General features: G+C 55.4%; 4 protein-coding genes across 4 annotated transcripts; 3 read left to right on the top strand and 1 right to left on the bottom strand.

Moving 5' to 3' along the window:
• Positions 1-1,864: 1,864 nt before the first annotated feature.
• Positions 1,865-2,446, top strand: NCLIV_029650 (conserved hypothetical protein; the record flags this gene model as incomplete). Its single annotated transcript, XM_003883160.1, has 1 exon — positions 1,865-2,446. The coding sequence occupies one exon, from the start codon at positions 1,865-1,867 to the stop codon at positions 2,444-2,446; it is 582 nt and encodes a 193-aa protein (XP_003883209.1).
• A 131-nt stretch (positions 2,447-2,577) lies between these two features.
• On the top strand, positions 2,578-5,302 carry NCLIV_029640 (putative SCO1/SenC domain-containing protein; the record flags this gene model as incomplete). The annotated part of the gene is made up of 6 exons (XM_003883159.1): positions 2,578-2,623; positions 3,375-3,566; positions 3,937-3,978; positions 4,431-4,516; positions 4,841-4,949; positions 5,184-5,302. The coding sequence occupies 6 exons, from the start codon at positions 2,578-2,580 to the stop codon at positions 5,300-5,302; spliced, it is 594 nt and encodes a 197-aa protein (XP_003883208.1).
• A 1,195-nt stretch (positions 5,303-6,497) lies between these two features.
• Positions 6,498-7,213, top strand: NCLIV_029630 (conserved hypothetical protein; the record flags this gene model as incomplete). The annotated part of the gene is made up of 4 exons (XM_003883158.1): positions 6,498-6,583; positions 6,644-6,768; positions 6,833-6,930; positions 6,992-7,213. 4 exons carry the CDS (start codon positions 6,498-6,500, stop codon positions 7,211-7,213), a joined length of 531 nt encoding a protein of 176 aa, XP_003883207.1.
• A 1,326-nt stretch (positions 7,214-8,539) lies between these two features.
• Positions 8,540-13,179, bottom strand: NCLIV_029620 (hypothetical protein; the record flags this gene model as incomplete). Its single annotated transcript, XM_003883157.1, has 3 exons — positions 8,540-8,711; positions 9,322-9,935; positions 10,372-13,179. The coding sequence occupies 3 exons, from the start codon at positions 13,177-13,179 to the stop codon at positions 8,540-8,542; spliced, it is 3,594 nt and encodes a 1,197-aa protein (XP_003883206.1).
• Between the last annotated feature and the right edge of the window lie 214 nt (positions 13,180-13,393).

Raw genomic sequence — 13,393 nt, 5'->3', positions numbered from 1 at the left:
TGGAGTATAACCTCTAGAGTATGCAGCCTTTCTTGAGGAAGTCTTCGCCGTATATCCTGCGGAAAGATCGAATACATGCGTTTCCTTCCCGGCTCAATAGTTTGCTCTCTAGCGGCTCTAGTGTCAGGAAGTTGTCACCATTATCAGTGACAGGCTATCACACGCACAAAGACACAACAGTGCGAGTAAGCGTACGACCTTTATACCGAGTCATGCCCTCATTCATTGTTGCTCGTGGTTCCTCAAGCAGCGCCTGGATGGTTTCCAGTGATACGTTTCGTCCGTGGGCTTCGTCAGCGTGCGGTGGCAGGCGTTAAGCCCGCTTCCCCACGACAGGACGCATGCAACAAAGTTTCTGAAAGCTTCAACCTGAACAGCGTTATTCCATATGGTGCAACGAATGGAACCGCAAGAGCAGACCAAAACAATGGGCTCGCCAAAGTTCCCACTTCGACACCTCGTTCCGATCGGCCTTCGCTGAGCAGCTCACCACAGAACGCAACGACCAAGAGCGGTAACACGTGAAGCATTGGAGGTAGTTCGTCAAACCATCAATCCACAGCTAAATTGATCTTTATCCGGGATTCTCTACATGCGATGTGCGGCGGCGCTAAGGCAGGTTTGAGCCCGTTGCTTAGCAGTATAGTGGAGCAAGACATGCCTTTCATCGACCGGTAGCGACTTGCCGGTCACCGGGAGAAGGCAGAATCCTTACTGTGATGCCAAGAAGAGGCCAGCATAACACACAGACAAGGCAGGCGCTCGGAGCTCCGGTATTGCGTGCGTTGTCTTGTTTATTACCAGGATGCAACTGGCATGCGCAAGGCTCAGCTGAGGTCCGCCGTGGACGGAGGGGACACGCTGCATGCAGGCACAGGGCCCATCGAAACGGAACATGACTGCACAAAAACACGGGACACATGACACCAAAACGCCATCATGTTACCAGAAACACCGTTCTTTAAAGCTCTTGTGAAGGCCTGAGAAGTGTCGAAAGGAGGCAAAAGGACTACTGCTTTGAAATGTCTCGACTGAGAACTAAGGCCATCAATCCGAAACGCGGTTGGCGAATGTCTTGTCTCTCGATGATCACGGCGTATCACGCCGCCACGGATCCGGATCCGATATCGTCTGTTTTGTACCCAGCGTATCCAGTCGCTTGAGAATGTACATAGTTCTTGACTCAGCAACAGCGACTTCCATTCATCGCACTCAAGAAGTTACAGGCTCGCGACGCCAGTTTCGATCGGGGCCAGCAGCGCCAGCGAGTTGCGTACGCTTCTTCTTTGTGCAGCTTGGGGGCGGAGACGGTTCTTCCTCGTGTCGTTTTCGCCCATCATCTGGTGGATTCGTTTCAGATGTGTTTGTAGCATGCGCAGGACGCCCAAACAGATGTGGAGTTCCTTTACGACATGTTCGTCTTGCAGCCTTCTCTGTTCTACGTCAGTATGTGCTAATCCAGTTGCATATCTGGGAACATTGTGTTTCTGATGGTTCTTGTACCGTAGGAACGTGTACTGTGACCTATCAATATGACTGCTCAGAGTGCGCTTCCTGGTGTAGCGGGAAGCCTTAGGGAGTTCCGTCCTGCTGGCAAGGCGAGTTTCTTTACCACCCGTGTGCCCGCGGCATCCTCATCCACTTCCTCCCCCCCACAGCTCTTGGGCATCCCATTTCCGCCGGTTACTTCGGCTCTTTCCAACGTCCAGCACCGTTCCCTCGCAACTCGAGAGGGAATCGGTTTTCCTTGTGGTAACGAAGGGTCCGGTTCGTTCTCCAGCAATAGTTCGTGGCCCCGGAAGTCTCCGGCATCAGATTTTTCTGCGGCGTCTATCGCCCGTTATTTTGAGTCTTGCCCGAGGGTATGCGTTCACGGCAGCATGACGCCCGTTGGACAAATTTCCGGTCGCAACTTTCCGGCTGGCAACCCCTGCGCGACCGTTTCTGCTTTTACCTTGCTTCCTTCCTGTCGATTCTACGCCGCATGTTCAACGCCTGCCGTCGTTTCCCCGAGGACTCCTGCTCAGAAAGGCAGAATTCAGGAGGGCTGCGCGCGAGGCATGTACGGACTGTTTTGCAGGACGAATGGTTGCCGCCGGTCTTCGATCGTTTCTGCGTGTGGGATGCCTTTCTTGCCCGATGCCGGACAGTCCAAGTCCTACGTTCCTTCTTCCGGCGTACTAACGAAAGAAATCGGCTGCGCAGCCCGTGCACGTCTCGACAGAATACCGTCTGTGGAGAAAGTCGAGTCCACTGCTGGAGATGTCCCTGGCAGGACACGGACATATTTTTTTCTCTCGGCTTCTGCAGGCTTCTCAGGAGCTGCGTCCTCTCCAGGTGCATGGAGCCGTTCTCTCCCGTATTCTTCGCGTGCTGGCACCCCTTCTTCCCTCCCGAGCGGCTTTCGTCTGACTGCTCCGTTGTCGCTCTCGTTTTGTTCTTCTAGTCAGCCACGGTCTGAGTCGCCTCCTGGCTCTGGTTCAACTCCTCGTCTCCCTATGCCGCCGCGTGTCGCGCCGGACGCTGACGAGAAACGGAAGCAGGAGAAAGTGGACGAGTCTATCAAACGGGGAGGGAATGTTTTCCCGTGGAGAGCTGCTCTCCTTGCCTGCTGCGCATGCATGTACGGCAAGAGAAAGATTTGCGAAGACGCTGCAGAAGTCTGCTTCCGCTCCCTGCGGCTGGCGGATAGTTTCCAGCTAACACTTTCAGAGTTTTCGGGTGCCTGTGTGTCGGTAGCCCGCTCCGTGTACCACAGAATGGATACACTTTGTACTGACCATGAAAACGTTCTTGTGATAGCGGAGCCAGTTAACACCTCTCTCTACTGAACATCCCAAGCTGCCGATAAGATGTAGCACACGGCTGCTGTACCCGTGGCTGTCAAACCCAGCTGCTCCACGTATCCGAAAAGCGCGTTGTTCTAAGCAAGAGGCAAATACTTGTTGTGGTTACTGTGCCCGTAGAACCATTGCGTGTGCGGTAGCCGTGCAAGGAGAGAGAAGGCGGCGATCCCAAGCAGGTAAGTGTCGGGGGATCAAGGGACGAGAAATTTATAGTCAGAACTCAACGATCGACGGAGAGAAAGGGGCTACAAGGTGTTCGTCACGAGGTGCTCCCAGTATTAGGTGGAGAATTTTAGTTTTAAAATGGTGTTATTATTTCTCTGAGGTAAAGAGGGCCAAGAAGCTCGCCGCGAATCCACATTCCGCTTCACCAATGTCCCTAGTTCTGCAGTGTGCACCGCCCAAGACGGCTTTGAACTATGGACGCACTGCGACAGTCGCGCTACCAGAATGATGGTCTGCACGACTACTTTGCGTTTTGATGCGGGGCGCTGTACGTGTCTCGGTGGTTTCCCCTGCTATTTGCAGTTCTTACCGAGAGCGACACGGTCGGAAAACCCCTCTTAGGAGGGCCGTGGACGCTCGTCGACATGCAAGGACGCGTGCGCGGCAGCGAAGAGTTTGAAGGAGCGTACCAGCTTCTTTATTTCGGTTTCACATTCTGCCCGGACATCTGTCCTCAGGAACTCGAGAAGATGGCACAGGTCATTGATATTATTGGTATGTGCTCATGCGAGGTTTTCCCACTTGAATCCCAAGCGTCGGTCCGCGCTTGCCCCTCCGGTTGAGAGCCAGAGTTGAAAGAAACCGCAGTCTACTTTTTCGGAGTGGATGCTGAAACCGGCCAGAGGACAAGCCCACGAAGACACCCTTGTTATCCAGCGCGACGGAAGATAAGCGGCATACGTCTCCACACTATGACTGGATTCTCACGTCGTGGCGGTGTTGCGTGCACGAGAGATGTATAGAGCTCGAGCCAGTGAAGTGCTTTCAGACACCTCGTGGGCTCGAGTTAACGGAGGGGAAGAGGCAGATCATACGGACATGCAGCAAAGTTAATTCGTTTGCTTTCCTATTGTGCGTGTTACAGACAAGGAGTTCGGCGAAATTGTCCAACCAATCTTCATCACTGGTTAGTCAAGTGTGTAGCTTTGTGTTCTGTCCTCGTGCTGGGACGAAAACAAGTTCTCCTGAAGCAAGAGTGAACTTCCTTTTTCGACAAGACAATGTGGCGGTCTGGGCGCAACGGTAGCTCTTTTGCACGCGTTGAGAAAAGGGTTGCCGCAAGCAGAGATGGAAGTTTCTCGCACTGAACGCCACTAACAACTGGGATGGATTATTCGGTCTACACCGTTGTGGTGAAGAGCACAGAGAGACACTCCCGAACCTTGCTACTGTGTGCTCTGAAGGCAATGAAGGTGCACCAGATGAAGTCTTATGTTCTACGTGTTCCCGTTGCCTCTTTTTTCATGCTCCATGGTTGTCTCCCCGATGCGCATAAAATCGTTTCACTGTCGAGCGTTCAGCAACTGGTAGATCCACTCTCGTCGCTGCGCTCCTGGCTGTCTGTTAAATTTGTTGCAGTGGATCCAAAACGTGATACAGTCGCTCAGGTCAAGTCATACTGCGAGGAATTTCATCCTCGCCTTCTCGGATTCACTGGCACTCCAGTAAGTGCAGACTGCGACCGAGGTAGTTTGGCTCCGCTGAAGCAATCAATGCCATTATTGTTGATCGTCTACATTTCCGTCTAGCTACCTGTGACCCATACTGTACGTCCGCGAGCGTGCACTAGTCACCTTTGCAATGGTTTCGCTGTTCGAGAGCTTTTGACGTGTAACCTGCATGGAGGTTGTAGCGGCAATTGAATGGAGATGCAGCGGCATTGTTCTGCAACAGAGGGATCACTGCAGCCACTTCCGGCGAGTTACCGAAGCTCCAGAATCAGCCCCCTGAACGCTCTTATACGATGCGGTCTTCGTGATTGTTCGCAGGCGCAGATCAAGGATGTAACACGCAAGTTCCGTGTCTACTATAATGAAGGCATTAAAAGTTCGGACGCGGACTACCTTGTGGACCACTCTATTATTCAATATTTCATGGGTAGGTCTACTCTTTGCCCCCTGTGGTTCTATGGTTCGTTCTATGGTTCGACCAGTTAGAGGTCGGAGATGGAGCAGTGAAGCCTCGACCAGGCGTCACTCAAGTGCCGTGGCTCTCTTTTCAAGTGACCTGCTTGACATATCGTCACAGAAGCGCGGAGCTTTGAGACCCGTAAGAACTGATCAGTATGGGTTGAAGGTGTCGATTTCTTTGTCACTTTTTCTGGATGTCCAGGGAAGAATGGCAAGTTCAAGGACTTCTTTGGAAAGAATATGACGGTCAAAGAAATCGCCGAGCGAATCGCTAAACACATCAAGCAGGACAAAGCACGGGCGGAGAAGAAACGCGGATGAGAGAAGCATCACCCTCACCCCAGAACCTGCATAAAAACAGCGGAGCTCAGATGTGTAACAGGTGCCGACACTCGATCAAGTATTTTCAGGAATTCAGTTCAGTTGAAAACCATGCTGGCGAACAACGCCGAGGCAGTGGTTTTTACCAGGACGCCGCTGATGAATTGGCTGGGCCTTAGTCGCTTGTTCATGACAAGACACCTCTATTTCGAACGTTGACGAAAAATTCTTAACTGCTAAATAATACGAATATGGAGTTCAGTTTCAGATAATGAAAGCACTCCACGATTTCCGGTACCGAAGCTGACCCAAGTTTAACACTGACAACACGTTGCTTTGGTGAGAACAGTTGTTTTAGAGTTTACATAACGGTACCTTGATTGTAGGCCGATGCAACAGCAGCCGTCACGCTCGCTGGACGGCGACTCCTTCCAGTCTCTCCAACGTGGACCATCGATCCAACGCACGTGCGTGCTGGACACGGCTCTCGTCCCACGATTCGGAGACGTGTCTCGAACCACCGCGTGCCTTGTCTAGATCCGTTTATGGAGCTTTTGCTTCTGCAAACCGAGAGGCTAGGCAGCGTCTGAGGAAGCGACTTCGAGTTTGTTGCTTCTTCATGGTTCCTTTCGGCATTCATTCACAGAAGAAGCATTCCGCTATCAGCGGGCATCCAGCCGCTGTTCGGTCTGGCTACATGCTCAGTCAGCTGCGATGTCGACATGGGAACCTTATTGATCAAGAAGCAACGCGCAAACAATTGACGACTTTCCATGGATTTTGGATGGGTCACATGGTGAACGTGGGGACCCCTTCGCAGAGCATACTGCACAACGCCACTTGTCGCTGAGCCCGGTAGTGCAGCGTGCATGGCATGGACGCACTTCATCATGTGATTCCTGACATGATACCATGCAACTCGAAACAGCAGGAAATCGTCGACACCAGAACAGCCTTTTTCAGCACGTGAGCTAGTGTGATACTGCTACAGAGTGCGACTTCAAATGATCCACTGCAGATCTGTCGAAAGAAAGCGAAGGGTGTACGAACACCCGCCATAAGAGGCAGTGCTTGTGTGCTCGGCTGCTTCGATATGAGTTATAGCGCTTATCTGTTAGCGTCTTTGCTAGTATATGGAAAAAAGAATTGCCAATCAAAACTGCATCACACTAGACGGAAGCTGGACTCAAGCAAGATGGTCGGGCACTTGCGTAGGGCCGTCGTCAGCTGTCTTCTTTTGATCAGTATCATCGGTACATTTGCACAAGAACCCGAACAGGTGTAAGCTCTCGTCTGAGTTATGTAGTGCTTTCACATGAGAGCTCATTTGACCTGCTCCAGGGAGGTGACACTAACTGCAAGTGACGACGGCAGTGTACAAAGCAGGGACATATCCTCCCTCTTCGATGATTTGACGGATGTCCGACACCTGCGCGCAATGAATCATCTGGGGGGAAGCACCAATGGTACATTCGAACCAAGAACAGATCTCATAGCTCAGTGGGAGGTCAACGGCTATATTATCATCAGGCATTCCTGACGTATATCTCAATTACATGGATATCGAACCGTTGAGGCAACTCCTCGAGGGAGTCGTGGCCCCCCCAGTGAAAGTCTCTCCTGGTCAAGTAAGCTGTTCCGTACCTGCATCTAGCACGAGACGGGCCTGTCAGTCACGGGATTCTGCAGCGGTTCGAGAACGCCATAAGGCTCATGACGTGGGAGAACACGTCAGTAGTGGCTATTCTCTGGTTCTCCGTCATTGGTGTGCTGGTCTCTATCGGTCTCGTGATGCAGTTTACTCTTCTGGGAATAAAAATGTGTCTTCGAAAGTGTTCGAAGAAAACCGCACTTCCCCTGGTATCGCGAACAGTTTCCTCGGCGACACCGGCAGGGACGAAGAAGGCGTAATCAGCAAGATTGGCAAAGCGAGATCGATTGATATGCTGCACTCTCCGTCGCCCATCATGGTTATTCAACGCCTACAGTCTCTCGTTATATTTCCTAATCGTTTACATTATGTGTGCTTTGCTGCCACCAACGCTGTCTCAAGCGTGTGCGTTTAGTCCCAATGCGGCTGACTATCTTCAGCGGGGAAAAGAAAATATCATGATGCAAGAGAAGCGACTTCCAACTCCCGCATAACCAAGTGTGAAGGCTCTAGCCACAGCCTCCAGCTACTTGAGCCACATGACGTACATTGTGCTGTCCGGACGACTCACTACGAGCGACAACAACGCGATATATTTGGTCCATTATTCTGGCAAACGGGTGTTCCCCCAGGTGCCGGCGCTCTCCTCCCGTGGCAGCCACACTCCTCAGTATCTCACAAACGCCTTCCACGAAACCAGGATTCCGTTGTCAGAAACCACGTGCAACAGGGAAACGTCTTCTTTACTCAGATCTCACGTACTGGTGACTTCACCGCTTGCTACACCGCGGGACTGTCGCTGTGGCTAGTGACCGCTGCTGACTATGTGGCCCCGACCGTGCGAGAAAGGTCACTTCTGCGGTTCAATATGCCCAGTGATCAAATGAAGCATTAATATGTGTGCTGCCGGACAGCGGGCGGATCCGTTGGCAAGACGCAGGCCGTAGTCTGCCATCGGCTCGAGCAGACTCTGAGAGCCTGTCAGTCATCGACACTGCTATGATGTGACCGTGCTCGCGGTTAGTAACAAACTGTCGCAGGGCTATTTCTGCAACCCCTTCACAGCCTTGTTAGGCCATTTGACCTGGTTATCTGGGTATCCGCTTTCATTGACAGCACACATACTTATACCAGGAAAGAACACAAGCAAACTGCTTCACTCCCAGGTTTTCGCAGTAGAAACGATTTCTTGCGAACGCCCGAGGTTAGAGTCAGAAAGGTATCGTACATCCCGATGCTACGTGCTCGTCTCCCGGCTACGGTTGCCGGTCGTCAAAGAAGGGACGGGTATGTCACAAGATGGGCGTTGACGCGCTGTGCAGTGTCAATTGCTGCCTGTCGCAGAAGCGAGACCATACGTCAGGTCCTACATTTCCAGCTGCGACCAGGATTCCGGACGTTTCTTGCGCACATCCAACAATGACAGCTGCGGCTGTGCTGCGTCAGTTATTCTCTGCGAAAGCACACAGAAGGGAAAGAGTAAACGCCAATTAAAGTGAGTGCTACGGACAGCCTCCAAGAGGTGCACGACCCGTTAGGCTACGGTAAGCCACGCCTCGTTCGCTGATGTGCGACACTAAGTGACGTCACCGAGGAACTTTTCCATGTATGCGTTTATCTACAAAATAGCAGTCGCTATTTTCGAACACCTTGCATGATGAAAGGCCAAGCCTTTTTGGACTGGCGCTTACAATGAGAGCGAGTGTGTCCTGCACACCAGCAAGCGGTGAGAACGCCAGGAGTCGAAGGGGGCGCCCGCTGACAGACACAGTACACGGAAACAGACCCGCATGCTTGATGAACAATTTGTTTCACTGCACACCACCTTCGAGGCGGTGGGCTGGTGTACCCAGTTATGCCCGTCTTTTCCAGCTTCTATTGAGCACCACAGGCATTTCAAAAAGTTCCCTTGCTGCGCACAGCCGAGCGTCGTCCCCACGCAGTTGGCGAAGAGCATACACAAATTGCATTGCTGAGGTGAACGGCTCAATCATATTTCCTGCGAAGACGGACTGATATGGTAATGAAGGCTTACGTGTCCGGCGTCTCGTGTGTGTCATCAACATCGTCCTCGTCACTTTCTGCCGTGCCGGAATCGCATTCCGTTTGCGAGGTCGCGCCGGCGTCATCCCCGCTAAAACTCGACTCATCCCAAGGATTTTCCCGTTTTTTCATAATCTGCGCCTTCCCTCCACTCCGCCAATGCTCGATGTCACTCCCTTCCCCATTTTCAGACAACCGATCTCTTCTTCGTGTTCTGTGACCGGAACCGCGGTGGCCGCATGCCAGGCCCTTTCCAGCTCTGTGTTTCTCGTGGGTTAGTCCCGGTAGGTGAACTAGAGGCGCCTTCCTCAAGATCGTCCCTGACCTCATGCGGATTGCAGCAACGTCTTCGCACCACCGCGTACTGACAGGGACTTTTTTTGCCCCTCGGCCGGCAGGGGGACGAGTTGCTCCTCTTTCAGGCTCTGTCGAATCGTCGCGTCTCCCGCAGTCCCCGTCCCTCCGCTGCTTCTCCAAGTGAGGATGAGGAGCGGTCACTCTCAAGACAGTCCTGCCGGCGGTTAGCCGCGTCCAACACCTGTCATCCGTTTGTAGAGAGGAGTTTCCGTCCTGCTCCACAAACTGTTGATCGTCATCTGCGACGTTGTAACTCAGGCGCACGAACCGTTTCTGAACTGAGTATTGCTGGGGAGAGCGCTGGACAGGCTTCCGTTCCAGAAGCTGAAGCGTCTGCTTCTTCTCAAGCCACCGCAGAAGAACGAGCTCTCCTTCTGCGGTGGAAAGAAGAACAAGATGCTGGACATCTTCTTGAAGCGAAGACCGGAATCGACTGCCAGACGGTGAGAACGCCGAGGCAAAATAAAACAGAGGGTGATGCGGTCCGATATCTTGCAGCGACGACAGCGGAGACGCCGTGTACATACACCCGGAGATCCATGTGTCCGCAATGGAAAGAGGCGGAAACAGGTTCGCAACAGCCTGAAAGGGGACAAGACGACAGGCACTGAGCCATGAACAGAAACATCCCGAACGAAGAGAGGCCAGCGAACCGCAGGAATCGATGTCCCCCGAGGAAAACAACTGAGACCAGAGTCGCGGGGCCTCTGGGGTGGGCCTCCTGCGGAAGCGATCTCGTGCGGGTTCTCTGTCCGGCGTTTTCTATGTGTGTGTGTGTCACAGGTTGTGCCGTCCCCTACATGAATCGCAGATGGTAGACGGGATTTGGAGTAGGCAGTGAATGAAGGCATCTATCCGTCGATGCATGGCAAAGCGATGAAGCTCGGAAGAAGAGACTGGCTTCCCGTACTGAAGAAGCCTTTCTACACTGCGGCCGGAAGTTTCCAGTATTTCCCTCTTCTGCTATCTTTCCAAAGTGCCATGTTTCCTAGAAAAGCCGCGCATTCTTTGCCCGTACCTGTATCTCCTTCGAGTTCCACAGCACTTCCATCAAGCCCTTTATGGATTCTCTCCCTGCACGGCCGTCGCTTCTCTCTCGCACTCCTCCTCGCTCCTTCGTCGTTCTCTTCCTCGTGCCTGTCTCCCCTTCGAAGTCTCGGCCTCCATCGCCCACCTCTTCCTCCCCAAGCAGCTGGTGCGGCAGCTGCACGTGCACGACCGCCAGAACGCCCGGCCCGGCGACGAGCCATTTGTTTCCACCCTCGATCGGCTCCAGGATCGTCGTGCTGATGATGCGGGGATGTGAGCAGCAGAAAGGAGTTGAGTCCTGCGGCGGCCGCCGTTTTGCTCGCGCCGCTCCCGCCGCACCCTCTGCGGTCCCGCCCATCACGTCCTCCGCCTGCCTTTCTGAACCTTCACTCTTCGCCGTCGCGTTTTCTTCCGCGGGCGTCTGCTCAGGAAAGGCAGGATTCGCAGCCGGCGTGTAGAGCAGGTCCGGAAGGGCGTCTTTGTGCTTTCTGGCGAGAACGCCAACGTCCGGTTCGGAGGGAATGATTTCCACCCAGGCCTCCGGAAGGCGCGTGAGCAGGTTCAACAGGACGAGGGCGAGAATGCCGCCGACGTGGCCCTCCGACCTTCCTCCGACAACGGAGACGTGACAGAGGATGAGGACGTAGTGCGTCGTGCTCGGCGACGCGAACTGGACACGGAGGGTCCTCACAGACACCTCGACGTTCGACGTGTCTTTCGATCGGCTCGTCCGGCCTTTGCTTCGCGACAGATGCCGCTCGAGTTTCTCCTGCTGTCTCTCGGCGAAGTGCAGGAGCTCAGCAGGAACCCAGCGCCCTGGAGGGGTTGCGCTCGGATGGCACGCGCCGCCAGGGAGGAGAAGGGGAGCGACGGGACCCGAGGAAGGGAAGAAAACCCGAGGAGCGTGGTTCGCGGCATCCTCTGTCCTGTTCCCGATGAGGACCGCCTCCGAAAAGATGGACGGGGGAAGCGGAGACGGGCGGCGAAACCTGGAGAGATATGGATTCATCAAGGGTGGACCAGACGGCGGACTGCACGCGCCGTTATTCATTCGAAGCCCCCGGGATACCGAGCCGTCCAGCGGACTGTCTAGACCTCTCGCGCCGTTCAGACTCAGCTCCGCTCCTGCTTCGATGCAGGCAGGCGCGGAGACCGCCGAAGGAACCAGGGCGGGTAGAGACGTTGACGGCTGGCCCCTCGACGGGTCGGGCGCCGAGGAGGCGACGGAATAGGAGCCCAAAGACGAGGACCGGTACAAGGAGGGGAGACTTGAGTCTTCGGAATCCGATGAGGGGTCGCAACGCGGGAGAGACGAACCCGACAAGGAGGGAAGAGCAATGCCGGTTCGGCCTTCTCCCAGAGGCTCCAGATGTCGGGTTGCCTCTCTCCCCGCGAGTCGCGAGGGCCGACAGAACGACGAAGGCGGATCCGGGAGGCGAGCGCGGTCCGCCTTTCTCCGCGCTCGCGCCTCCTCCAGAGCGAGAGGGGACGTGTCACGCGCCGGACCGGCAGACGGCGAAGGCGAAAGCAGTGTGAGGCCGAGAGACGAAGGCGCTGAGCCAGTCGGACGCATCAGAAGCATGAGGGACGGTTCGCCTTCCTCGTCTCCCTGCACACCAAGCGAGGCGATCTTTCCTTCGCGCCGGTCGCCCTCAAAGAGGCCGGATAGAGGCGAGGTCGGCGAGAGAGAAGAAACGGCATCGTCGGGCTCGGGCTGCCGAAACGCCTGGTCGATGTCGCCCCGCTCTGGACTCGCGAGCGAGGACAAAGACGAGACCGACACAGGCAGCAGAAAGATCCGCGCCCGCGAATCGGAAACGACAAACAGTTCGGGATAGCGCGCATGCTGGCCAACACAAGAAAGAGCTGGCTGCAGCGGAGACGCGTGGTGGGCCGTGCCAGGGGCCGAGGCGAGCCAGGGTCCCACACGGCCCCGATTCCCGGAGGGGGAGCAACCGGAGCCTGTGGGAATTCGCGAGCATCGGACGTCAACGAGCTCCGCGGCGGTCTCCTCTTCCGCGAGTCGCCACCCCGGGCCGTCTCTCAGCCCGCTCTCCGCGAGCGTCAGTTCGAGCAAGAACAGGCCGACGCCACTGAAGAGCACCATGGTTTCAGAGTGGAAAGGTTGGCGGTCCCACTTTGTCGTCTTTGGCACCGTGAGGTTGAAGAGTTCTGCCTTCCAGGCATATTTCCACGTTTCCTTCGACAGGCGCAGAAGATCGGCTGCTTCTTGCGCGAGTCTTCGGTCTCCCGCGCTCCGCGCGTCCGGAACAGCGATATCCGCCGAACGCGACGGTTTCCGCGCTTCCTCGAGTTTTCTCCTGCCGTCGCTCGCCTCGCGCCTCAACCTGAATTCGCTCTCGAGGCCCCTCCGCGCCGCGAGAGACGCCAGCGACGCCTCGGCCTGCGCCCAGCGCCTGCACGTCTGTCTCCACTGCGAGAGGCCCATGCGGAGGAGAAGCCGCTGCAGCTCGCCGAAGCCCCGGCGGACTCTGGCGCGCCTCTGGACCTTCTTGCGCAGCGGCGCTAGAACCACGCGCTTGAGGAGAATGACGCGAACCGCCAGCTGCGCCGCCGCCTCCTTCAGGCGACGCAGGAGTTGTACCCGGCGAAGCAGCCAGAGGAAAACGCGGTGAATGCGCCCGGAGATCACGAGCCCCGCGACGCGCCAGCGCCGCCTGGTCACCTCCGACAGAAGGCGCAGAAGAGGCGGAGGCGAGGAGAAGAGCGACGCAGGCTGGCGCAGCAAGGCAGACGCTGCAGGGTACGCGTGGGCCTTGAAGCACACGAGAGACATTCCGCAGCAGTGGGAGCCTGGTGGGCAAGTCGGCAACTGCGCCAGCGCCGCCGCGACTGCAAAAAAACAGACAGAAAGGCCCCCACGGACATGCACCACCCAGCAGGCAGAGAGGCAGGCGGAGAGGCAAACCAGACGGCGGAAGGGAGAACACGAGAAAATTCAAACGGCTGAGAAGACGCAGAGAGGAAGAGTGTGGCGGAGGGGGGGGCGG

The sequence above is a fragment of the Neospora caninum genome, chromosome VIIb (assembly GCF_000208865.1).
Source record: "Neospora caninum Liverpool complete genome, chromosome VIIb".
Classification (NCBI taxonomy): domain Eukaryota; phylum Apicomplexa; class Conoidasida; order Eucoccidiorida; family Sarcocystidae; genus Neospora; species Neospora caninum.
Note: the sequence above shows the minus strand (reverse complement) of the source record. Positions and strands in the feature narration are given on the sequence as shown.